Source organism: Lepisma saccharinum, chromosome 16 (genome assembly GCF_977018435.1).
Source record: "Lepisma saccharinum chromosome 16, izLepSacc3.1, whole genome shotgun sequence".
Taxonomy (NCBI): Eukaryota; Metazoa; Arthropoda; class Insecta; order Zygentoma; family Lepismatidae; genus Lepisma; species Lepisma saccharinum.
In genome coordinates, this window is record NC_139244.1 from 4,531,059 (window position 1) to 4,555,945 (window position 24,887).

The 24,887-nt window shown below is 37.9% G+C and overlaps 2 protein-coding genes across 2 annotated transcripts in view; one reads left to right on the top strand and one right to left on the bottom strand.

The window, feature by feature from the left end:
• fusl (transmembrane protein fuseless) overlaps window positions 1-24,887 on the top strand; it is a 362,638-nt gene that overhangs the window by 238,369 nt on the left and 99,382 nt on the right. The gene's annotated exons all lie outside the window — the stretch shown is intronic.
• Window positions 1,433-24,840, bottom strand: Tbp (TATA binding protein). The gene is made up of 6 exons (XM_083137603.1): window positions 24,350-24,840; window positions 20,197-20,348; window positions 9,101-9,344; window positions 7,811-7,914; window positions 4,754-4,848; window positions 1,433-1,978 (listed from the first exon to the last, which is right to left on the bottom strand). The coding sequence occupies exons 1-6, from the start codon at window positions 24,566-24,568 to the stop codon at window positions 1,902-1,904; spliced, it is 891 nt and encodes a 296-aa protein (XP_082993729.1). The 5' UTR covers window positions 24,569-24,840; the 3' UTR covers window positions 1,433-1,901.

Below are 24,887 nucleotides of genomic sequence, written 5' to 3' on the forward strand. Positions count from 1 at the left end.
ATAAAAAAAGACCTGAATTCTGCAATTATCAACATTGCCGTGCACACCAGTGGCGGAGAATAAGCTGGGAAAAGGGGGGAAGGTGCCGTGCACACCAGTGGCCGAGAATAAGCTGGGAAAAGGGGGGGGGGAGGGTTAATTTTTTTATTCTGTTTTTGTTCGTTTTCAAGAATATATCCAGAACTGGTTGCCCCATTTTAGACGTTAAAGGAAGAGGGGTGGATCCACTTCCACCCTCGCCTGTAATCAGCCCGTGTGCGCACACGAGCAAGAAATTCGCCCCTCCCCCCTTTGCTGACAGGAAAAAGGGGGAGAAGTCAGTCAGCCAACGGAATACTTTTTTGGCAGATATTACGACACAATTAGGAAAACGTATGAAGTGGGAAACGGGAGTTATGATGCACGTAAGATCGCAGTAAACTTTTGTGGAAACCTGGATGACAACGCATTAAGCGGGTTGATGATCTTTAGTTCACCTATGTGGCTTTGATTATCTCTAACAGTTTTGCTTTTTTATGAAGTGTTGCAGGGAACAAAGAACACGTTTTGAATGAAAGCGGTTACCGGAAGTTGTCGGCTACAAGGTCGAGAGTTACTCACTCACGGGAACCTACTGAAATCTAGGTCAGAGCTGGACAGATGTGCCAGACTTCCAGGTGCCACGCATCTGTATTTTGGAACATTCCTGCGATCTTATCTCTCAAGGTGGTGTATTTATCGATGAAAGAGCTTGACCTGCCATACACATTGGCAAAGACTGCAAGTCCAGCAGTCATTTCGGGCTGCTCCCCCCCCCCCCCCCTCACCTGCGAGTTTTCAGCAGCTCTTAGGACAAGGAAACAAGTCAAGGTCGATTTAAAATAACATCCAAGCACATTCGATCTTCTCTTCTCGTGTATCCAAGAGAAAGCGTGGCAAAACAAGCCTGGCACCTTGGGTAGCAGCCGTCGGGTGCGGGGTAACATTGGTGCGCTTTAGGGAGGGGGGGGGGGCAGAGGTCAAGTGCTATTGGATATCACTCAAGCATGGTGTGGTGGTGTCTATTTTTAGTTCAGATCCAATTGTGAGCGGTAGCGCGCTCGTGAAGGGAATGATTGGGGAAAAAAACGCATTTTTCGGCCGATTTCCTTCAATTTTTCAACTTTTTTTTCGAAATTTTTCAACTTTTTTCTAAATTTTTCACGGTTCCCGGGAAAAGGGTTCTTACTTCGAGGGGGTCGTTATACCCGGGGTCGTAGAATCGAGAGTTGACTGTACCTTTACCACGACTTGACCTTGCACCACTCTGTATTTCAACTTGTGCTGATGAGGATAAGTGATGATATGATGAAGGGATAAGTACAAAGAATGCCCATGCCCAGGCTATGGTTTGTAACTGGAACTCATTTCTTTCTTCAGACTTCTAACACCCCACAGACAGAATTAAATAATGTTAACATTCTTTGTTTTTCTTTATTTACTTTCTGCATATTCTTATTCAACAAAGGTTTGGTGACAATTATTGTTGGAATCTAGTTCCAATGATACAGGAAGGGGAAAAAGAATACATCTTTGAGATCATTTATCCTATACGTTAACACAGTATTAACAAAAGAAAGTGAGGCTTCACAGTTTCTGCATATTTACACATGATGCAGATTAACTAAACTTCTATGTACATTTACACAACCTCAAATGGATTATTACAAAATCGCTACTTTCACCTAATAACAAAATGTTTCGTAGAGAAAAATATCCTTGTTTTACAACACAATATTTCATCAGGTACTGCACTTGGCATTCTGCCATTGTCTTTCTGATTGACACATCCCCTGCGAGATGCTGAACACACACTCACGTGGCAAAGCACTTCATCGTCATCAATTTCTATGTAAAGACACGACACAGACACACAACACTCGTCATTGTTTCTTAAAGCTTTTCAGTATTGGATAAATGTTTTCAAAAGCATCGTAGATTTCTCTCCGAACCTTTGCACCTGAAATGAGACAGAAGAAGGTATTAGAAGAATTTCAGCTGATGCCAACTCTCTCATAAATTGCCACCAATACCGAGATACTGATGCTTGAACATTAACAATTAAATCATATTGGTTTAGTACAGTTTTGCTTTAAAATATTCACATAATTACATCAGAATATTAAAATAGCTGTCTGGTTCAAAAGAAATGGAAAATTTGAATTTTGCAGACCCTTTAAGATACCCTACACTTCAGAAAGTATCAACAATTCAATTCACACCAATATTTTCCAATACCAAACTGGTATTTGCTGATACTGATATATCACTATCGATTTCAGCTCAGCCCCCCCCCCCCCAATTTGATAATTTGTCAGAATACAAAATGTAGTCACGGACCAGGCGCGGCTCGTGCATAATTTTCTTGGGGGTTCACCAAAATTATGCAAAGTGGACTTATCTAAACCTTTTGAGACACTACACGCTTTGGTTCGTAGAGATAGTACTGGGAAAATTATCGAATTGTGGCCGGTAGATTACTGACAAGTTAATTTGCTTTATGTTCAGATAACAGTGACAGCACCAAGGAGTGTGTGTATAGGGGGCGATCATTTTAATTTAAGATTTTCGTATGGTATTGTATTTATGGGTATCTCAATTCAGAAAATATTTTCGCCTCAATTTTGCCTCTTCCACTTTTGCCAACTCTTTTCTGGTCCCACCTATATTATTGGAACTGGATCCTGAACCTACAGTTAAAAATACAAATCTCTGCCTGCTAAAATGAGTATGTATCAGTAATCGAATCCAAGACCCCTTGATTACAAGATAATTCTTATATAACTATTCGAAAGTATATCGCTAAATCAAAGTGATTCGATTCTATTCTATGCAATATGGTAACTTCTCGCACAGCAACAACTACACTCCTTCCAATACACAATCCACCTCACTCCACTCAACGTATCACCACGCCAAATATATTTCAATCACCAGCCACGCACTTCAAAACAAACTAACAAGTATGGAGACAATGACACGTAACAAAGTCAATCGCACGCGTCCCCTCGAACACCATCTCGCGCTAGAGTATAACTGATCGCACAAACCCAAAACAACTTTTTGGTCGTCTTCTGATGGCGAAATGCCTTCATTGTTAGGTTAGGCTTGAATAAAGTGTAAATACTACATTTTTGGTCAAGCACGGTAAAGCCCCGAAAATTGCAGTGTATAGATTCTAAGACAACTAAACCTAAAAAACCTAACATGTCAACGAAAGCCTTTAGTCTGACGTAAGAAGACCAAAAGGTTGTTTAAGTCATGTCCGATAAGCGACCCCTCGCCCTCGCGCTATTTTTGACTTTTTGGCTCCTTCCACCTGAAGTGTTTCCATCTTAAAGAAGAAAACTCTGAATGTGTAGGCAAGTTGTTTTCTATCGTATTTATCTTATTTGTCCCATCATCTTTACTTCTAGCTTTCGTTTGGGGTCACCTCTACATTTATATTACACCCTCTTCATTAATCTAATAAGTCTTGTAAAATATAAATAATACAATGAGAATGCCAAATGAATTCAAATTGAAACCCATAGGGCACCACTGGAAGAGAGAAGAGCGTGGTTCACTCCAGCTCGCTGGTGATACTACGAACTGCGCATGTCTGTTTTGACGCGACGACCTTCCTGGAGTATCAGACTGCATGTATTTTCGCCATATGTACGCGTCGAGCTTCTGCTAGTCGTCCTATGCTTTTAGCATGGTAGGGGTTGCCTTGCGGAGGTTCAGCGGAGACTTTGCACGAAACGTAGCTAAAGGGGAGCTGAGTGGTCCTGGCCCGTGGTTTCTCCTTCTGACTAAGAGAATTTGGCACTCTACGCTTATGAACATCTCAGTTATTGTTTATTTTGTATATTACAGGGGGTTCACTGCACATTTGCGCTATACAGCCAACCACGCCTGTCACGGACACTCCTGAATTGTAACAACCCTGTTGACGTCCAAAGGAGACATTACAATCCAGAAATGTTGTTGATTGCATCTGAAATCACTCGAGTTTTGAGTTTTAAGCCCACTTTATGCAGAGATAGGCAAATTGTGACTGGACATCCAGTTTAAAGTGGGATCCAAACCACCAGGTGCGTCCACTAAGTATCGAACCCAGGACCTTGATTAGTGTAGAAGTACGGTTCCACACATTGAACTACAGTGGAGGAGGTATGGCATTTACATTCTGAGGTATCATACGCTTAGTTCTCACTACCGAATGGATTGTGTGATTTATGTAAATTCCCCAAACCTATAAGTTTAGAAAGCATTTGCAACCTTTAGTTAGTGTTTTAAAGTTTCAAGATTATATAAAACCAAACATTATTTGCAGCACATACTTTTAGGGTGCATATAAAATTGTTTCATGTGACATTTATAAAGGAAATTCACGCTACCAATAGTTCCAGAGAGCACACTCACCACATCATGAAGATCATATTTTTCTTAGAAAAATAATAAAGCTGTTGACCAAGGCATTCTTTAATTATGTAAAAAAAAAAAACACTACACATAATGTTTCAACTCCATTTCAGGGTCTTCTTCAGACTAAGATACAAATTAAATGTAGTGTTTTTTACTTAAATAAGGACTGTCTTGGTCAGGAGCTTAATGTTTTTTTAACAAGAGAAACCAGATTTAATTGCACTTTTAGGAATCAACACGAATTACAGATATATGCAAACATCTTTCTGAGAATTCAAAGACATGCACAGAAAAAAAAAGAAGACATCTAGAATTGGCTACGTACCTGTGAGGACAACCTTGCCAGAGACAAAGATTAGCAACACAATCCTCGGCTGCACCATACGATAGATCAAACCAGGGAAGAGTTCCGGTTCGTAACTGGAAAAGGAGAAGGAAATTGTCAGAATTTTGTCACACTGAAGTACAAAATACAGCACTTGAAGTCTCATTTATGTTTATGGAATCTAAAAAAGTTTCAGTCTGTGATGCACCAGCTCTCTAAGGGCCACGGCCTGCCAAGAGATTTTGCATTGGGAGACGTATGGTCAGTGCATCAAATCCCATCGCCACAGTTTTCTGCCTTTCACGATCAGAGCACGCTAGGTACATAATTGAATTGTATTTGTGACTTTTGGTTTTTAAGTCCACTTTATGCACTAACTAACTAACTCTAGCCTTCTTAAACCCGAAGGTTCATGGCTGCAGCAACAAAGGCCATCCATCTGTCCCTATCTTGAGCAAGATATATATAATCATTTCCATCCCTACCGATTTCCTTTATGTCCATCTCAACCTCGTCCCTCCATCTTCGTCTTGGCTTCCTACAGGTCTCTTACCATCAGGTTTCCCAACAAGAATCCTGTCAACTCCTCTTTCCTCTCCCATTCGTGCCACATGGCCTGCCCACCTAAGTCTTCTTGATTTAATTATTCTAATAATATCTGGACATGAATACAAATTATGTAGTTCTAAATTATGTAACCTTCTCCACTCACCTGTCTCCTCATCCCTTTTAGGTCCAAATATTTTCATAAGGATCTTATTTTCAAATACTCTCAATTTGTGTTCCTCTTTCAATGTAAGGGACCAAGTTTCACACCCATATAATACTACAGGCAAAATTACGGTTTTGTATATTTTAACTTTTAGTTTCTTAGATATTAAACGAGAAGACAAAAGTTTATGAAGAGAGAAGTAACATGCATTTCCTGAATTCAGTCTACTTTTTATTTCCTCTTTAATATAATTTTCATTTGTTAATATTACTCCTAAGTATTTGAATTTGGAAACTCGTTCAAACGACATGCTATCAATAATTAGATTTTGATTATTACTTAACACTTGGTTTCGGCCTGTAAGCATATATTTAGTTTTCTCTTTGTTAACTTCCAAACCTATCTCTTTAGCAGTTTTGAAAAATGTTTTAGCATTATTCTTAATTGTATTTATATCATCCCCCAGTAAATCTACATCATCTGCATATGCTAACAACTGAGTCATACCATTTAATTTTAGACCTTCGTTAGTTTCTTTTACCTTCCTAACAGCATATTCTAAGGCAAAATTAAAGAGCAATGGAGATAATGCATCTCCTTGTTTTAACCCATCATGAATTGTAAATTTGTCAGACACATTAATACCCACACAAATTTTACTTTCTGTTTCACTGGTGCATACTTTTATCATACTAACAAGCTTCTTAGGTATTCCAAACTCTACTAATATATTATATAATTTATCTCTTTTGACCGAATCATATGCTTTTTTGAAATCAATGAATAGCTGATGGACATTTTGATTATATTCCCACTTTTTTTCAAGTGTCTGTCTGATGTGAAAAATTTGATCTGTAGTTGGTCTGTTACGTTTAAATCCACATAATTTCATTAGCATATGGTATTAGTCTTGTTAAAAGAATGTTAGATAATATTTTATATGTTGTTGAGAGTAGAGAAATTCCACGGTAATTATTGCAGTTCATTTTATCACCTTTTTTAAACACAGGAACAATTATGGATTCTTTCCACTGTTGAGGGATTTCTTCTTTATTCCATATTAAACAAATTAATTTATGAATTTGACATATTAACGAATTTCCACCATATTTAATTAACTCAGCTGGTATTAAATCAATGCCAGGTGCTTTGTTATTCTTTAGCCTTTTAATAGCATCTTTAACTTCAGTCAAGTTAGGTTCTGGAACGAAAGGTTCTGCTGTGTGCACTTCATTTACTTCTGATTTATCTCCTACATGAACATTTAAAAGGTCATTAAAGTAGTTCTTCCATCTATTTAGAATATCACTTGGGTCAGCTAGAAAATCACCGTCTTTATCTTTTATCAAGTTTACTTTAGGTTGCCACCCCTTTCTAAACTCATTTACACCTTTATATAAATCTCTGATATTTTTGTTTTTGCTGTTTGTTTCAATTTTGTTAATTTTGCTTTTCAAGTAATCTCTTTTTCTAAACACTTTATGCACAGGAAGGCTAATTGGGACTAGACCTACAGTTAAAAGTTGAATCTGAACCACTTGTGCCTCCATCGGTTATCAAACCTGGGATGCCCTTGATTACAAGGTAAAGGTACCACTATGCCATTGGAAAACCTTGTGACTTTTTGTTCTGCCAAGTATAATGAACAAGGGTGTAGCTAGTCTGATGTATTGGGGGGGGGGATTTGCACACACACTCTTATCCATATAGATGTTTGTGTGTATGTTCTAGGTATAACTTAACACAGCTTATAAATTTTATATTATTCTCTACATATCAATAATATTCATTACATATTAACCACACAATTTCTGTGCCACATAAGCTTTCACTAATATACAGTACTAGTTTTAATAGAAAATTATTAATACATTTATATTTAACGTAGTTAATAATCCAAGAAGTACAATAACTAAAAAAACAGATAAAATCAATTGTGATTTACATGCAAAATTTTCTGGAAAAAAAAAATTCAAGGATTTTTAAAATTTGAAAGTAATTTTTTCTCTAAGCTACAGAAAATTTTAATGATGTTCCTGATAATGAAGGCAATACAACTTATTGGTCACAAATGAAAAAGGTTCTCGGGAAAAGACATTCAATAAATATTTTTATAATGTTAACCATTTGGTGGAATCTTAGGAAAATTGTTATTCCAACATTTCTTAAACACAATTCCAAAATGTATTTTTGGAAAAATACATTCATACATGTCGTAACATACAATTATTCATGGAACAAATTTCAACTCGTACCCATTCTTGAAGATGGGTCATCTCATATTATGTTGAGTGTTCTGTTTTCAAGGAGTAAAAGAAGTTAGAATATACAAAATAAAAAGTTACCTGCTAAATTGAGAGTGGGTAAGTACTAGGCCTTCCAATCTAATTGGAAACTTCACGTCGCAGCTTCCCACCATATTCTGGATTTTGAAGTCCAAGAACTTTGCCTGCAATATAAACAATTAAGAATAAATGTCAAGTCTTAGACATCTTTGAGACTGGAGTGACATGGGTGCGAGAAGAAGGTAGGAAAATACAGGGTACACACCCAGTTACCATGGCAGCTGAAAACTTTCACCTGACGCCTGAATTTTCAAATGAAGTTCTTTTTTTTATTTCAGGTTTGCTCATGGGGATTTCCATTACCTTTTTATCTAAAAGAATAGCGAGTACATTAGTTTTTGTTAATGTTTGTGTTTTCTGTATCGTTAAATCAGAATAATAAACATGTCACTATAAATGTTTGCACTGTTGCTAGCCGAATGTTAAAATCTGTGGTGATATGGTAGAGTTGGGCATATATTAGAACTACTGCATAGTTATCCATGCTGTTACTAGTTCAGCCCGGCCACAAGAACTAATTACTTTTAATCTAATCTTGTATAATTCATGAATTAAATGTTTTAAATACGGAGAAACTACTACTCACTTTATCCATGAAACTGTCTTTCCTTCCTTGTTCTTTTTGCAGATAAAGTGAGTACTAGATGCTCCATATTTATCAACTACCGCATCTCTCTTTTCCCAATTATGAATAAATGTTTCAATATCACATTTCAAAATAGGTAGCTTTATCTTAGCTTTTTTTTAGCCCACATTCAGAAAAAAAAATGCTGGCTCCTGAGAAAGAAGGGCTGTTGCCTGAATTATTTTTTAATTTTGTGTATCTCTGCTACATAGACCCCCTCCTGCCTGTAGAAAAGCATCCACTATGCATTCTTGTTACAAGTCTATACTCTGTCCCCGTTATCTCTGGAGCAAAGCAGCGCTTAGCGACACAGGAAAGGGGAAGGGTCGAGTGAGCAGAGCGAAGCAGTACAAACTACTATGAAGGCTGGTAACTCCCCCTCCATGCAATCCCATGCCCTCTTGTGTATTCACTGATGGAGCCGTGTTGCATCACTACTTGCGCAGACTTGTTATCACTCGCTTGCTCCAGAGGTAGCTAGGACAGAGTATAGGTGACATGATGCATGCCACTGAGAAACCAGCCCAGTCTGAGTAACTAGCATCCTGTCGGTACGAAAAGTTGCATTTTTTTCCAAATCGCCCACGTTGCTTGTCACTTCGGTCCGAAAGCTACCCTATTTTTAAAAACCACATGGCACCAATAGTTATGTCACAGCTCTTTACCTGGAAGCCCAGTTTCTGGACGATGCGAGCGTACTTCCTGGCAGCTAACCGGGAATCCTCCTCACTCTTGGCCCCCGTGCACACCATCTTCCCAGAACTGAAGATGAGGGCCGTCGTCCGAGGTTCTCGTATTCTCATGATAACAGCAGCAAAACGCTTCGGATTGTACTCTGCATTTCTTGCATGTAGGGCTATCTTCTTCAGATCTAGTTTGCAACCCAAGTTCACCGTCGACACAATGTTCCTTGAAACAAAGAAATGGATACATATGTCGAGTCCATAAATATTATATTTGTGGTAAAAATAATAGTTCTATAAACTTAAGGTTACTATATATCATATACAGGTTTACAAGTATTACTGCCAAAATAAATTCCCGCCAATTCGAAAAAAGAATTCCAGACCATTCAGAGGTGCTATAACATGCTAGTATACAAGTTTAAAGTCATAAATTGTATTTACTATTCAAGAAACATTTGAACATTGCTGAAAATAATGAACAATAAAGGAACTATAAAAATATGTTGTAATATGTCTCCCATCAACAAGGAAAAAGTGGAACTTATTTTCATTCTCAAAAATGGGGATTGCCCGAAATTCTTGTGGGGGCGAGGGTGGAGTCAGGTCATTGACAGAAGTTGAATGTAGAAATAGAGTCCAGCGCAGATAATTCTGCCGTGCAATGCGCGACAGAACTAAAGAAGCAGTGTTGCTAATGGAGCAGATAGAAAAATCGCTGCGGTGCGCCGATGCACAGCTGTTACGTACAACAATAAAATTAGAGAATTCAGGTCTATCTAACGTTGAGTTTTAAACGTCATGCATTATACCAGGACTAGGATTAATATGTACTAACAAGTGACTATGTATGTAGCTACATACATATGGACTAAAAATTCGCAAAATATGAACTAACACATAAGTAAAATTACCAAAGATGCTGCAAAGAAGACTTCTTCATACGATTCCTTATTTGAGTGATTTCAAACAAAATAAAAAAATATATATATTATTTTTCATTGCATTAATGCACTGGTGGCGTTCTAACTTTTCACTCCCAAAACCCGTATACACTGGTATGGAACTGCAACGGCAGATAATAACATGCCAACGTGTTAAACCGCTACAATTGCACCATAACACTCCTCCTGAAGCAGTATTATTATTTCCTCTCTGAGATCGGCGACAGTCGGTTGCCTTTGTTGTACATTTACAAAGGATGCCAGCTTCCACAACAATAACAAGTACATATACTGCCACTAGACGATAAGCTGCGCGGCTTTTTCTTTTGTTATGAACCAGGGCCGGCGCTAGTCATTTTGCCTCCCTGGGAGGTGGCGGCAGATGCCGCTCTATTTCGACCCCCCCCCCCCCCCCCGGTCATTACGCAGCAACGGAAAATTGAAAATCAATATATTCCTAACTAAAACATCAAAATATAAAATAAATAATGAGACTTCTTATGCTATTTCAATACTATTCAGCGCAAAAGAATATCTCGCTCGATCACAGTTTTCAATAGGCTTATTTTTTTCTTCTCTTCAAATTTTGCCGCTCTGGGCGATGGGACGGTTATCCCTCCCCTTCCGCCGGCCCTGCTATGAACTTCGTCACCCATCAAAGCATGGCAATTTTAACACAGAAAACAATATGTATCGCATTAAGCAGCAAAAATGACAGCCTCCTCTATGCAATTTCTACAAGAACACGTGCCGGAGCCAGAGTTGAAATGATGTTGGAGCCACATAATTTATTTATTTTGAATAATTCCAAAATTATGAAATATGAACAATTTGTTGCTGCTGTTCGCTGCTTTCTTGCCAAAATGCTTTATTGGGATGCTAACACCATGACTGGCTTCCTCCTTCATGAACTCGTGCACGTTGCTTAGAATTTCCCGAGCTTGGCTATGCAAGGTTTTTGATTTCAACTTCGACAGAACTGGAGGCATTATGGAATTTAACGTTCATTAGCAAACACACACTTTTACATAAACACACGCAATACACGCACACAACGTCAAACCGGTCAAATACTTAGTATAAAATAAAAATATGGTGCTTCCAATCCAACAAAACTCACCGCCACTTTACCTGCTTTTTCCCCTTCTGTGACAGAAATAGTGCTTCATTATTACAGTTGGCAACACTAGTTACTAGCTAGCCAATGAACATGCACTGCATAAAAGAAGCAAGCACTACGCCGTGCTATATTGCCACATTAGCGTCCCTACCGAACGGTGGGAACCGCTAGCTGGAGCGCTATTCAATTGTTTTCAATGATGTTTGCGCGAGTGTGTCCAGGAATGGAATGACAATGTGGCAACAATAGCGAAGGTTTTCGAGCAGGGTAGAACACATGATGCTAAGAGAGAGGGAGACGAAACGAAAATTCGTTTCTACGCAACGGCAAATTTACGTGTGTGGCACTCTAACAACAATTATTATCATGGCTATGATTGCTATTATGTAATAATAAGTATGTAAACAGATGGAAATTAACAAATTTTATCTGAAATAATAATGTTTTATTTATTTAATTTATACATTATTTCATTATCATCATTAAGTGATGTAATAGGTTGTACATTGTGCTCGGCACTTTAAATAAAATATTGTTATATTATTATTATTATATTACTCGATCCACCACATGAATGAATATCTAGCAAAACTTTTTCTTATTATTTTTTTATTTATATTTCATAATGTCAGTGTCCTGCAATGCATAGTTATTCTATTATGTTACTATTACTAACATTTACACAGAAAAGTTAGGGGAAATTTTTAGTCATGAAGTCCACATTATGTGAACTCTTAATTTTTTATTTTCTGAATTTTGATAAGTGTGGAACTATTTATTTTGAATTAAATGCTAGAACATGGAAATATAACTTGGTTTCTGTATTTTATACCATTTTTTCTCTCTTCGATCTAAAGCAGGGTTGGCCCAGCCCAGTTTTTCCCATGCGGAAACCAATCAAAAAGTGTTTTTTTTTTTAAGAAAATGTTTTAAATTATTGCTTTAAATATTTGTGAGGTTCTACAATTATCAATTTTTTTGGAAAACTTATAAAGAAAAGGCTTAGCAGAGCTCATAATACTAAAAATAATGAATGTAGTACAAGCCATGGTGGTTTTTTTCAGGCTATTTTCCACAAATCATGCTAGAAATCGACTTTTAAGGCGAAGAGGGACAATTACGCACCAGGCATGCATTTATTCCAATATCGTCGGAATGAGCAATGCTATTAAAAAGATCTCCGCCAGAAATGAAGAGTATGAATTTCTCCCCATGTGGCAAGTGGAAGCGGTTTCCTAAGTTGATTATTAAGCCTTATACGATTTTTGAAAAATATGATGAATTAGTATTTACCGAATCCCATGTATTCCTTATGGGACATCAACTTCAACTTCAAGTTACGGCTCATCAAATGGGAGTTTCGACTTTTCCTACTACTATGACATAGTTCAACGTGTTCTTTTTCCGTCCATGTACTTTTCTACATCATCGGATGTTTGATATTCCCGAGAGAACGAATAAAATAATGGACCCATAAGCCTAGTGCATTTCTCCTTGCCTCCTACGGCTATCCTGGCACTGTTGCCAAACCTGATGTGCATAATAGAACTAAATTTCACCATTTATATAGCTAAAGAGGACTTTCACGGGCCAAATTAACGAAGGCTGCATAAAGTGCCTACTAGGGTAATTTTAGTTGTCAGAGGGGTGGGGGTGCTGCTATTACTGTTAGCTTTAAAGTGATGGCAATTTATTCTTCGTTTTCACCGCCTAGATTTGGCGGCATCACCCATCTCAATAATCCAATGATGTTAATATAAAATCGAAAATAAAGGGTTCCCGGATAACAAAATTGTCATCTTCATCTTAGCCACAGCGCTATATATAAAAATACATGGGGAGGAAAGAAGAGGTGGGTGACGCAGCTTATAGCTTTACGAATATCACGTCACGTGCAAAATGTACACTCATGGCAAAAGTTGGTATTTATGGGCCGGAGCCAGTGGTGACATCATAGTGGGGCAGAGAGCGAGTCAAACGAGTGCACGAAAGAGCCAGATCTGGCTCCAAAAGAGCGAAGTTGGCAACAGTGATCAGCAGCTGCCCCAGCGAGCAAGACCTAGGGGAAATTGTCCCTCCTCGCCTTAACACAAATAAGAAGATTATATATCCAAGAAACAAAAAAGAAAAAGTACAAGCGAGTCTTTAGATAAAACGTTTGCATTGATTGATGCAGCATACATGAAATACATGAACAAAGCTTATAATTTTGAAATGTGGCATCACTTTGGTTATCAGTCGCTTCCTTATGTGGGCGAAACCATAGCCATAGTTTCAACTGTGATCATCAATTATTGATACAATAAATTTTTGCATGTTTAAGAATTACAAGGGAAAATTGAGTACATTTTATTGAAATGTCGTTAATTGTGGCATAATTAAATCGGAACACTCTTGAAATGATTTTTCTCATTTCTCATCCTCATGGGTTGCTTGGCTATACAGTAAAATGTTATTTATGTCTGGTAAGGAGCTCTATACCCACATAAGTTCAGAATTACCACAATGTCAGTTTTTTTTTGCATGAAACTTACAGGAGTATTATGTACTTGCACTACAATTTGACAATAAAATTATCAAAATATGGTGCATGATTTAGGAGGAACTTCAGTTAGGGTGGATGGGCAAAGAGGGATAAATCATGTATTTAGTGCCTATGGTAACTGCTGTAAATTTAGAATCACTTAGGTAAAATTATATCTGCAGCTAGGAAACCTGTGAGAAAAATTGGACAATTTATGTCAAGATGGTGGAGGAAAACCTGATTTTCCCTCATGTCTATGCTATGCACTACAAAGGTTTTCTTATTTTTTTCAAAACAATCTAGAATACATTTTCAGAATATAAAGAAGTAAACTCAGTCATTTAGTGAGAATTCACACCGAAGAGACAGTGTTTTAATATTTAAACACAATGTTCCTTTCATTTTATCAAGTTTTTTGATGCAGTTATCGACTGTAATTTGCCTTCAACTTCGCGTAAAGAGGCAGTGTTTTCGCCAATTACAACGTGACTGCTTTTATTTGAAAAAGCCAGCAATATGGAGGCACTTTAGTCCAAAATAGATCAGTCAACATGGTAAAGTAATCTAGTGCATTGTTCTCAACTGCTGGGTTGCGACCTTATACCGTGCCCTCATATCAATCATACTGAGCTGCGAAACGTTCTCCTGAAAGTGGTTGAGAACTATCATAATCCCAATATCATATTTGATAATTCAGGTGCTCACGTTTTCTGCGAAGCTGTTTTAATGAAATCCTATTCTAGTTGAGTTTTTGTTCTTTAAGTCCATTTTATGCACAAATATACTTATCAGAACTCGACCTACAGTTTAAAGTGGGAACCGCGCCACTATGTGTCTCCATCGGTTATCAAACCCAGAGAGGTTATCACTTCATCATCCATATTGTTTATATTTGTCAACAATCCTACACACATAATCAAACTATTATTACTATTTATGATTATGCTAGAAGTTATCAGTATTTAATTTCATAGGTACATGTTAATTCATGCATAAAATCTTAAATACTGTAAAGATTTACGAGGAAAATTCTTGGGCTAAGGGTATTGACTTAAAAGAAAAATAGCGGAACATGGTTTCACGAAGGTTGAGAACCATTTCTCGAGTGTTTAGGTATTTGCTTTATTCAGGCTGGAAAGTCTAGCTCAGTGCATATTATTTCTCAGTTTTTTCATGCACAACATGCCTCTCCCAAGTTTCAATAACTTGCACAAATCTTACATGTAACAATGTCTCTTGTTACGTTTTTTTCGGGTAACTACTAAACTGATTAATGCAATTATAACGGTACTATCATGCAAACTGGGTAAAGAAATAAGTGTCACTTGCCGCGTGTCGTGTGCATCTTGTCCATTCGGTGTGAAACTTTCGTGTCACTTCGGTGTGAATTCTCCCTTAGAGATTTCACTGGTCTGCAATTTTGCAGTAAAACTTTTAAAATACTATTTCATAGCTTAGGAGAGGAGTAGTGGTAAAATCGCAAATGTTGTATTTATGATATACATGCCATAAATGCAAAGCTGTTTAGTTGCAATTTTTATACTTGCAAGATAACTTGAAGGATTGATCCCACAATGTATTTGAGCAAAATTGGTCATCGTGTTTAAAGATAGTAGACAACAGACCGGTTTAACGTGTGTTGCGAGAACATTAAATTATGGTATTATTTTACTAGGTTATATTTTCGTAGATTAAGACAGACAAGTCTCAGTAATGTTACAGCATCACTTGAGTTTTAAGTTTTTAATAAAAACTGTAATATATTGTGCATTTTAGGAAGAGTGGGGGTAAGTGAACAATTTTGAGACCATGGTAACTGCAGGAAATTTAGAGGTTTTTAGCTGAAATTAATCACAACTAGATACACCTCGGGAATGATTCTGTTTTGCATTTGTTCAAAACATTTCAAGATTGCGGATGAAAAATGGATTTTTCATATGCTGAGGTAGATTCCAAATTCTGATGGCACTTTCAAATGGCCTAAACTACATTTTTGGAGATTAAGAATAGAAACTCTTTCAAGAATTTTAGGGCATCACTTAAGCTATAGTTTGACAAATATTTTAAAAGATAATGCATGTTTGGAGAGCGTGGGACCAAATTGAAGGTCACCAATATTTTGACCGTGAGAATTTTCACAGCAGCCAGATATTTTGGAGGATGTATAAGGTGTTTCATTTCGACGAAATGAACCAGACAATTAAATATGGCAATCTTATAATTTGGCATGGTTAATACACGGAGGTGGTATTTATGCTTGAAACATTCAGAAAAATAATGGGATAAAACAACAGTGATAAACTGTGAACAAATTGTATTGAAGCAGATTCAAAACATTATGTTGCACAGCATTTTTGGATTATTTAATGGTCTATGGCATTACACATAACCTCAAGAGCATCTTGAGAGACGCAGTTTTTATTAATAGGTAGAAATTCCATTTGGGTATACTAATTCATCATCCAAACCCTCAGGCGCTAAAAAGATCTGATGTTATGAAATAAATTAGATAAAAAATGAGTTTGTAGCTGTAGGATAATTTGTTTCATAAACTGAAGTTCAGAATGAAATATTCACTAATAGTATTTACTAAACATGTGCTGCATTTTTAAAAACATACTTTAACATGCTTAAATTTGAGTATGATTGCAGGGGTACGAAACAAACCTGATCGATAAAATTAGAAGTCTCACCGTAAAAAAAAAGTTACAGTTATTGTTTTGTTTTTCTTCTGGGAAGAATGGTTCCGACACTACTCAAGTTGATTTGTTATACCTGCCGCAAAATTAGTTTGGTATTGACGCTTGGGAAGCACGTGGAGAAAGCGGGTCTACTTTACTGCGGCAGGGTGGGTTGCTGGCATGCGAGCCAATCAAAATCGTCCCAGTGCTTCACCCAAGCTCTGGTTACCTAGCAACAGAAAACGTTTATCACGGTGTTGCCGCTTATCGGGCGATTGTTCTTGTGATCAGTTTTCATGTTGTTGGGACAGGACGTGTTTGTTGCGTTGCTGTGATATTTTAACCGGTCCGTTTGTTTAGTGTTTACTGAATTTAGAGTATTCTTTGTTGTATATAGCGTGTTGTTTTAGTGTGCTATTTTTTTGTACATAATTTTCTGCTTGAGTATGTCGTGTGCTTGTGTGAAGAATGTCAAGCACAGGAGGCAATACTCGAGGAATTCCTCTCAAAGGCCAAACGCGGGAAAACGTTTGTTCTGTGCGCAAATATTTTGAGCAAGAGAGAAACAATGGGGGGTCCAATCATTTCTGTAAATAAAGTTCTGGACAGGACTGCTGCTGCTGTCGGATTGTCTAAGAACACTATTGTTACCAGAGGGAATGAAGAATATAATGTGGTAGAAATAAATCAATGCGAGGCTTCAAAACTGGAAACCCCAGGAAAGAAGAGGAAAACAAATTTAGATACCTTTCAGCAAGACGTTATTCGTCGCCATATTTACTCTTATTATAGGAGGAAAGTTCACCCCACTGTAGGGAAACTGCGCGTTTCGTTGAAAAATTCGGGACTTTTTCAAGGTGGGAAAACATCTTTAAGGACAGTCATAAAATCTCTGGGATTCTCATACAAAAACAAATAATGGACGCAAAATAAAGTAAAGTATGGAGGCATATGGGGATGTGAAGGTAGGGCTCCACACATTCTCGGCCTCGACCATATTATGGAGGTGATGCGGTTCACCAACCGCCTTTACTCCAGGTTTGCCCCAGGTACTCATTTGGGCTGAGTCGACTCCGGAGCCGCTAGGGATATTTGATTGATTGATTCATTCATTCATTTGTTGTTTTAAGTCCACTTTATGCACGGGAAGGCTAATCGGGACTGGACCTACAGTTTAAAGTGGGATCCGAACCACTGTGCCATGTGCCTCCACCGGGTATCGAACCCCTGACCCTTTGATTACAAGGAGACGACGTTACCACTACCCCATCGGGGAGGCCTGCTAAGGATATTTGAAAGAGTTCCACAAACCACCGTGGGTCTCCCGCGTAAAAGTCAGACGCCTCACCAACTGGACTTTGTGCAATTCAGTTGCGGTATAATTGAAAGATGGGCAGACTTTAACGGCATTTCGGAAAGAAATGATTATTGAAAGTGTATTCAATATTTTCAGAATGGATTGAAAAGGTAACCTGTAAACAATACTCGTTTCGTTAATTCGTTCATGTTGTAAGGGAGATGGAAATGAAGAGAGAAAACAATAACACGTTCATCATTGTTATTCCGTTTTCCTCGAAAAACAATAACACATTTCATCATTGTTGTTCTTTTTCATAACACGTTTTCCTCGACACAGCGTCAGAAGGCTGCACTGCGTACTGTACCGCATGATATGGCAACACCGTGACGCGTGTTCCTTCAGCTCTCAATACCAAACTAATTTTGCGGCAGGTATAGGTTACTGTGTTCATCATAACAACTACTCAAAATTGTGTTTTGTGTTATGTTCATAAATGATGAAGAGTACACACATCAATATGCACTTCTCTTGTATGTTTCCTTCATTGATTGATTGAGTTTATTTTATTTCTCGTTTCTGCCACATTTGGCTAATCGCGAAGACTAGAATGAGTGACGATATGATGAAGGGACATACAAAGAATACCCATGCCCAGATTGGGATTTGAACCCAGGACCTCTGGCATCGTAGGCATTCTTTTGTTAGAATAAATTGTTATTAGTACAATAACGTGCCAGTATGGAGTTCTTTTGTTTACTGGCAGAAAAGCACTGGTTAATTTGTACCCCTCCCCACCCCCCGGGTAGTCTGATTGTCGGATACACCAAAGAATGAGCCTCCTCAGGGAATGCAACCCTGAAAACTGATCACAAAGCAACAACATTAACTATTACACCCTCCAGGAAGAATAGAATCAAACTGTTAGACAAATATTTTAGAAGAGAATATGTTGACAGAAATGTTAAATAGCTTTTGATTCAGTCAACTATTTCCTGTCTCGGTTATCTCTGGAACAAGGTCGTGCATAGCATCAGAGAAGGGAAGGAAATCAAATGGGCAGAGCGAAGCAAAGGCTGGTAACTGCAGTCACTCTCCCCCTCCATGCAATCCTGTTCCCTCTCACGTGTACATGGTGGAGCCGCTTGCTTCACTACCTGCGCAGAGACCTGTTTTCGTTCACTTGCTCCAGAGGTGTCCGGGACAGAGTATAAAGCAATACAAATTGAATGTTAAAATACATTACTTCTAGGGGGAAAATGTATTTCATTTTTGAAATATATATTTATAAACATAACCTAAAAAAACAATAAACCCCACTTTTGTTCAGGTTTTATCTGAAGAAAAAAAACTGGCAAAATGCCAACCCTGATCTAAAGCAGTTTTTACTTTGTTACTACTAACTAATAGAACCTTATTTCTGCTATTAACAATAACAAGCTTTCTTCTTTTTGTAAAGTGATATGAAGGAAGCCAATTTCCAAGGGTGGTTGACGATGCCTATGTTTGTAAATCTTGGCTAGTTTTAAAAAAAAACACTCCTCAATCACAAACAACTATCTCTACTAAATACTACAAATATTTCTGTACTCAATTTTAGTTGATTGTAACCTCATTCAATTTTGCAAAATTAATCATACTACGAGGCGTATTCGGAAAGTAAGTACCGAAAAGGTGTGAAAAATAAAGTAAAATAGTTTCGTACCTTTTTTTATTTGCATTGCATTCTGCAGACCTTAAACTACTTTTCTACGTAGTTTCCACCATTCTTCAAGCATTTGTCGTAGCATGGCACTAGTTTTTGTATCCCATCATCATAGAATGTTCCCGCCTGTGACGAAAGACATCCATGCACTGCTGCTTCGACGTCGTCATCCTCGTCGAAACGCTGACCAGCAAGAAACTTCTTCTTCAGATGAAGAAAGAGATGTTAGTCACTTGGTGCCAAGTCAGGTCTTTTAGCGGATGAACAAATTGTTCCCAACCGAATAACGTGATGACATTTTGAGTTTGTTAAGCCGTATGTGGACGAGCATTGTCGTGAAGCAACACAATGCCTTCGCTAAGCATTCCACATCTTTTGTTTTGCATTGAACGACGCAGCCGGATTAATGTGTCACAGCAGGCATCTTTGTTGGTGGTCTGTCCTCTAGGCAAGAATTCAACCATTCTTGCATTGAGAAAACAAATCACAGACCGGATTTCACAGTCGGCGGGCCAATTTATTTTCTTGAACATTTCAAACCTTCAGAAAACTACGAAGAAAAAGCATGATCTGCTCCCACGCGTGCCTGTGGTTAGCTAATGGATGAAGGACGTCAGCAAGAACTCACACGGTCGCGACTGCATCACTACAGCGGCAATATTTGCAAACGGTACTTACTTTACGAATGCGCCTCGTACAAAGTACTAAAATGGGACATAAATACTTTTATTCTTTGTTCCACTTTCATGGCCTTAATCAGATTATATAATGAACATTCTAGTGTAAGAGCAACAACGCGAAACATACTGCAGCTGTGGTATAATTCCAGGATCCGAGGAAGCTGGTGTCATAGGGGTCATTGGGCCTGGGGTCGATGGACCATACAGCTGGGCTGCACTGGCACTTCCTGGGGGCATCATCTGACTCCCTGGGCCAACCATGGGGGACATCAGATTTTGCTGAAAGGAAAATAGCATGTATGCACTATGTCAAGTATTTTTGCATCAAATTTTCTATGTGCCATCACACCAGTAAAACCCAGATTTTAAACATACCTATATGAAACTAGAAAAAAATGCATGGTGAACGTGGATGGGGTTATACTGCACAATCGACCCTTGTGTTTTACAGTTTCGACGTAAAAGAAATTTTGTTCACTCGTAGTACTTAACTCGTGCTTCTAATTAGCACTGTGCATTTTTGAATTAGAAGTTTCTGTTCTGTGAAATAATATAAACTTTCTTCCATTACTTACCATAGGAGCTTTCCTTTATCGAGGTCCATGTTATAAACACACAGTATTGCCAGGTTGAACTTTATTTTTTAACATGGATATGTATGCAAATTTTCACTAGGATTCAACTTTCTTTATTTCGTGTTTTCATCCGTATTTATAATTTTCATTCTATTTTTTGATATTGGTTTCTATTTTGTAATAGCTCTGAATTATTTTTGTTAATATAAATTGTTTTTCTTCAATTTGTTTGAGAAATTTATGTTTTTTGGTTATTTTATTGTTCAAGGTTGTCCTAGTATTGTGCGATAATGGAAACCCAGACTTCACTTGTCTCCCTTATCGCACTACATGGGGACAACCTTGCATTGTGACATTACTCGAGGAATGCCTACGTTGTTAGGTTAGGTCCGTTAGGTTTGGTTCTCTTAGCATAAATACACTGTAAATGTAAAATTTATGCTAAGATAACTAAACCCAACAACACTTACATAACAAATTAGGCTCATTATGTCTCATTTTTAATGGAGGTTCCTCAAATTTAATACCACGTTTTTTTAACTTCCAATTGATTCCTCACCATAAATCATACATTTCTGGAATCCTTTATACATATTTCTATGAGGAAGGATCGATTCGACATCCTTATCCCCCTTGCACTTATAGGGCAACTTTTGTGTGTTGCCTCTGTTACTGAGTACTGCACATTGGTACCCTTGACCCTCTGAACCCCTGGAAGTAAGTGAACTATTTTGCATGGTTTATAAAGATTTTGTTGTTTCTGAACGATTTCAGTTCATGTTTGTTTGCAGAAATGTGTTATTGTGAAGTAAACTACATCTGTTACCTTAGTGTGTTATTTTACCCGATAACGGTTCCGATTGTTTTATGATTTCTCCTAGCACAAAGACTAATTATCGTAGAATCTTGAACCTTCCTTAAAGTAATGAGCACTGTTTGGACTCGAAAAAAGTTATTTATGTTGAAAAAAAAATCTTGAAAATTTCCTTACGCAAGCAGGTGCACTTCTCATGGACAAATGATTCTCCGTCGACAAGCAATAGTAAATATCGTAGAAGTGTGGGAATGAATGTAGAAGTAAATCGGAACCTTAGTAGAATGTATTTAGGGACTTTTATTTTAATGCTATGGGAACCTAACCTAACCACAAAAGCATATATTAAACAAAAACCTAAGTAATCGCTAAAACTCCGCAGTATGTGTTAACAGACATACATCTAAATTGAACCATGTAAAAATTGCATTCGTAGCATGATGAAATTGCAATAAAACAAAAGGAACTTGGGCCCTTTACCATGTAGCAGAACAGTCCAAAGGCATCACAGAAGTGAAGATAGCACCCAAAACGACTTTCCACAACATCCTATGATTTTACGTAGTTAGGTTAGGATTACTAGGTTTGGTACTGATTGATATTTTCGACGTGTTCTCTCGCCATTTTAGTGTGCATACAGTTTTTAATAACGAAAAGCGGCGAAAGTACTCCGAAATTGCAGGTTTTGGTACTACTTTACTATACCTGAGACACCTGGGAATGATTTCTTTCGCACTTTTTTACATTGCTAACGTACTATTCTGGGTAACATTATCGTATGGGTAAAACGGATTCCTTCAAATTTCCTTCAAATTTACAGGAGAAAGTACTTACGGAAATAATTTTCTTGAGCGTTTTGGAAGTTCCTGAATGTAGATTTGATCCATTTTAATGTGAATGCGTTTTGTTTTCTGCGAAAATCTCTGTCCGACACGCTGTTTCTGCTCCCGCCATTTGCTTTTTACATGAGAGTGCAATGTTCCGTGTGTTAAGATGATGCAACCCCGTAGCCAGTGTTTCAGCCTCGCCGTGTTTTCACTAGAACCACCTTTCGAGTTCGGAACAAGCCACTTTTCCCGAATGGGTGTCACTTATCGCACAACATTGTAGCAACATTGTGTTCGGACGTCACAGGAGAGAGCTGTTTTTACAATTTTTCTTTGTATTTATGCTAATGGAACCTAACCTAACAGGCCTAACCTAACCACGTAGGCATTCCTCGTCTGACGTCAATATTCAAGGTTGCAAGATTGTTGTGCGTAAAGGAAGAGAATTAACGAATTACTAAAGAAAGATGGTTCCGACCCGAATGGGTGTCACTTATCGCACAACACTGTAGCAACATTGTGTTCTGACGTCACAGGAAAGATCTCTTTCATGTTAGGCAATACAAGCTAACGCGTCTCTTAGCGAAAATAATAATTTTCCTTTGTATCTATGCTAATGGAACCTAACCCAACAGGCCTAACCTAACCACGTAGGCATTCCTCGTCTGACGTCAATATTCAAGGTTGCAAGATGGTTGTGCGTAAAGGAAGAGCATTAACAAATTTCGAAAGAAAGATGGTTCCAACCCGAATTGGTGTCACTTATCGCACAACACTCTAGCAACATTGTGTTCTGACGTCACAGGAGATACCTTTTTCATGTTAGGCAATACAAAGGTAACGCGTCTCTTAGCGAAAATATTATTTTTTCTTTGTATTTATGCTAATGGAACCTAACCTAACAGGCCTAACCTAACCACGTAGGCATTCCTCGTCTGACATCAATATTCAAGGTTGCAAGAGTGTTGTGCGTAAAGGAAGAGCATTAACGAATTGCGAAAGAAAGATGGTTCCGAATTGCTGTGTATGGACAATGAACGTGGTAAATCGCAAGGTTATTTTACAAGTTCTACACGTAAATGCGACGTATTAGCAAAATTTCAAATAGGGGCACGAAAGTAGATATTTTCCGGTGAACGAGGTTGCACCACTGCATAAATCGACAAAACACTCTCAGAACGCCCCCTAAACCTGTATGCTATGACGGCCATAATGTGTTACAGATTCGAAACAACAAGTAACAGTAAGTACTCGTAAATAGAGAAAATAAACATTATCTTAGTTAGAAATGCATTATTTCGCCTTAAGAAATGTTCCGCAACACGTTAGCAATGTAAAGAAGTCCGAAATATATGATTCGTAGGTGTTTCACCCATACGATAATAGTACCCTATTCTGCACTCTGGAACACGTATTTAGGTGAAATAATGGAATTTGTAACGAAAATAATGTATATTTCTTACATTTACGAGTAGCACTCCTTTCGTTCAATTTAGCATATACGGACAACATCGGCTTGTAGCAGCAGCAATATCGCGTATAGCGCGTCGGAAATAATTTTTTAAAACTTAAAAACACTTAAAAACAATTTTAAATTGACTTTTTTACTTACTTACGGGGACGAGGTATGCCTACTAGGTTAGGTTAGGCCTGTTAGGTTAGGTTCCATTAGCACTCGTGCAGAAAGCAATTGGCGGCAGCAGCAATAGCGCGTCGGAAATAGATTTTCGTATAAAACCACATGGATTCGCATTAAAATGGACCAAAACTACATTCCGGAACATCAACAACACTCCAGAAAGTGAATTCCGTAAGTACTTTCTCCTGTAAATTTGAAGGAATCTGTCTCAGGTATAGTAAAGTGTTACCCAGGTTTTAACTTATGTGGGACCAACTTTGGGATCATATATCTCCGTCATTTGTATTTTCCGCATGCTGAAACCAATTTTATATTACGTAAAACATTGAAATCTGTCGATTAAAAAAAAAATTGACGTAATTCTCGAGGGGTACAGTGGGTCAACGTCCCCTCCTTTGTTACTGCGAATATTCTCTGATACTTACGGGTGTTTGCGGTTGCATTAAGCTTTGGGGTGTTGTAAATCCGGCGTATGTCATAGTCTTTTGAGGAGTGGCAAGAACTGGAGGCTGCATCTGCTGTTGAGGTATTTGGGGCTGCTGCTGTTGCTGTTGTTGAGCAATTGCTAGAATCTGCTGATCCTCCTCCGGTTGATGAAGCGGTGTAATACCGCCGAAACCGGGGCTTGGAAGCATTTGATCCATCTTGTATACTTTCAGATATACTCTGCTACGCGAAAATAATAAGGTCGAAACCAGAAGTATACAATCACATGGATACACTTAGCAGTTTATCAGGAAGTTCTAGTAGTTTTCTCGATCTGCACACAATATAAACACAGTCATCCACTTACAAATCGTTACAGTACAAAAACCAGCGTTTTTCACAAAACAAATCCAATGTTAAATTCCTATAACGCATTACGAATATGACGAACGACATTGCTCGAAGAAAAGTTTTTGACGCACACGAATCACAGAATAGTGACCAACAGTTTCATCAGGCTTAGGCTTACTGGCCCTA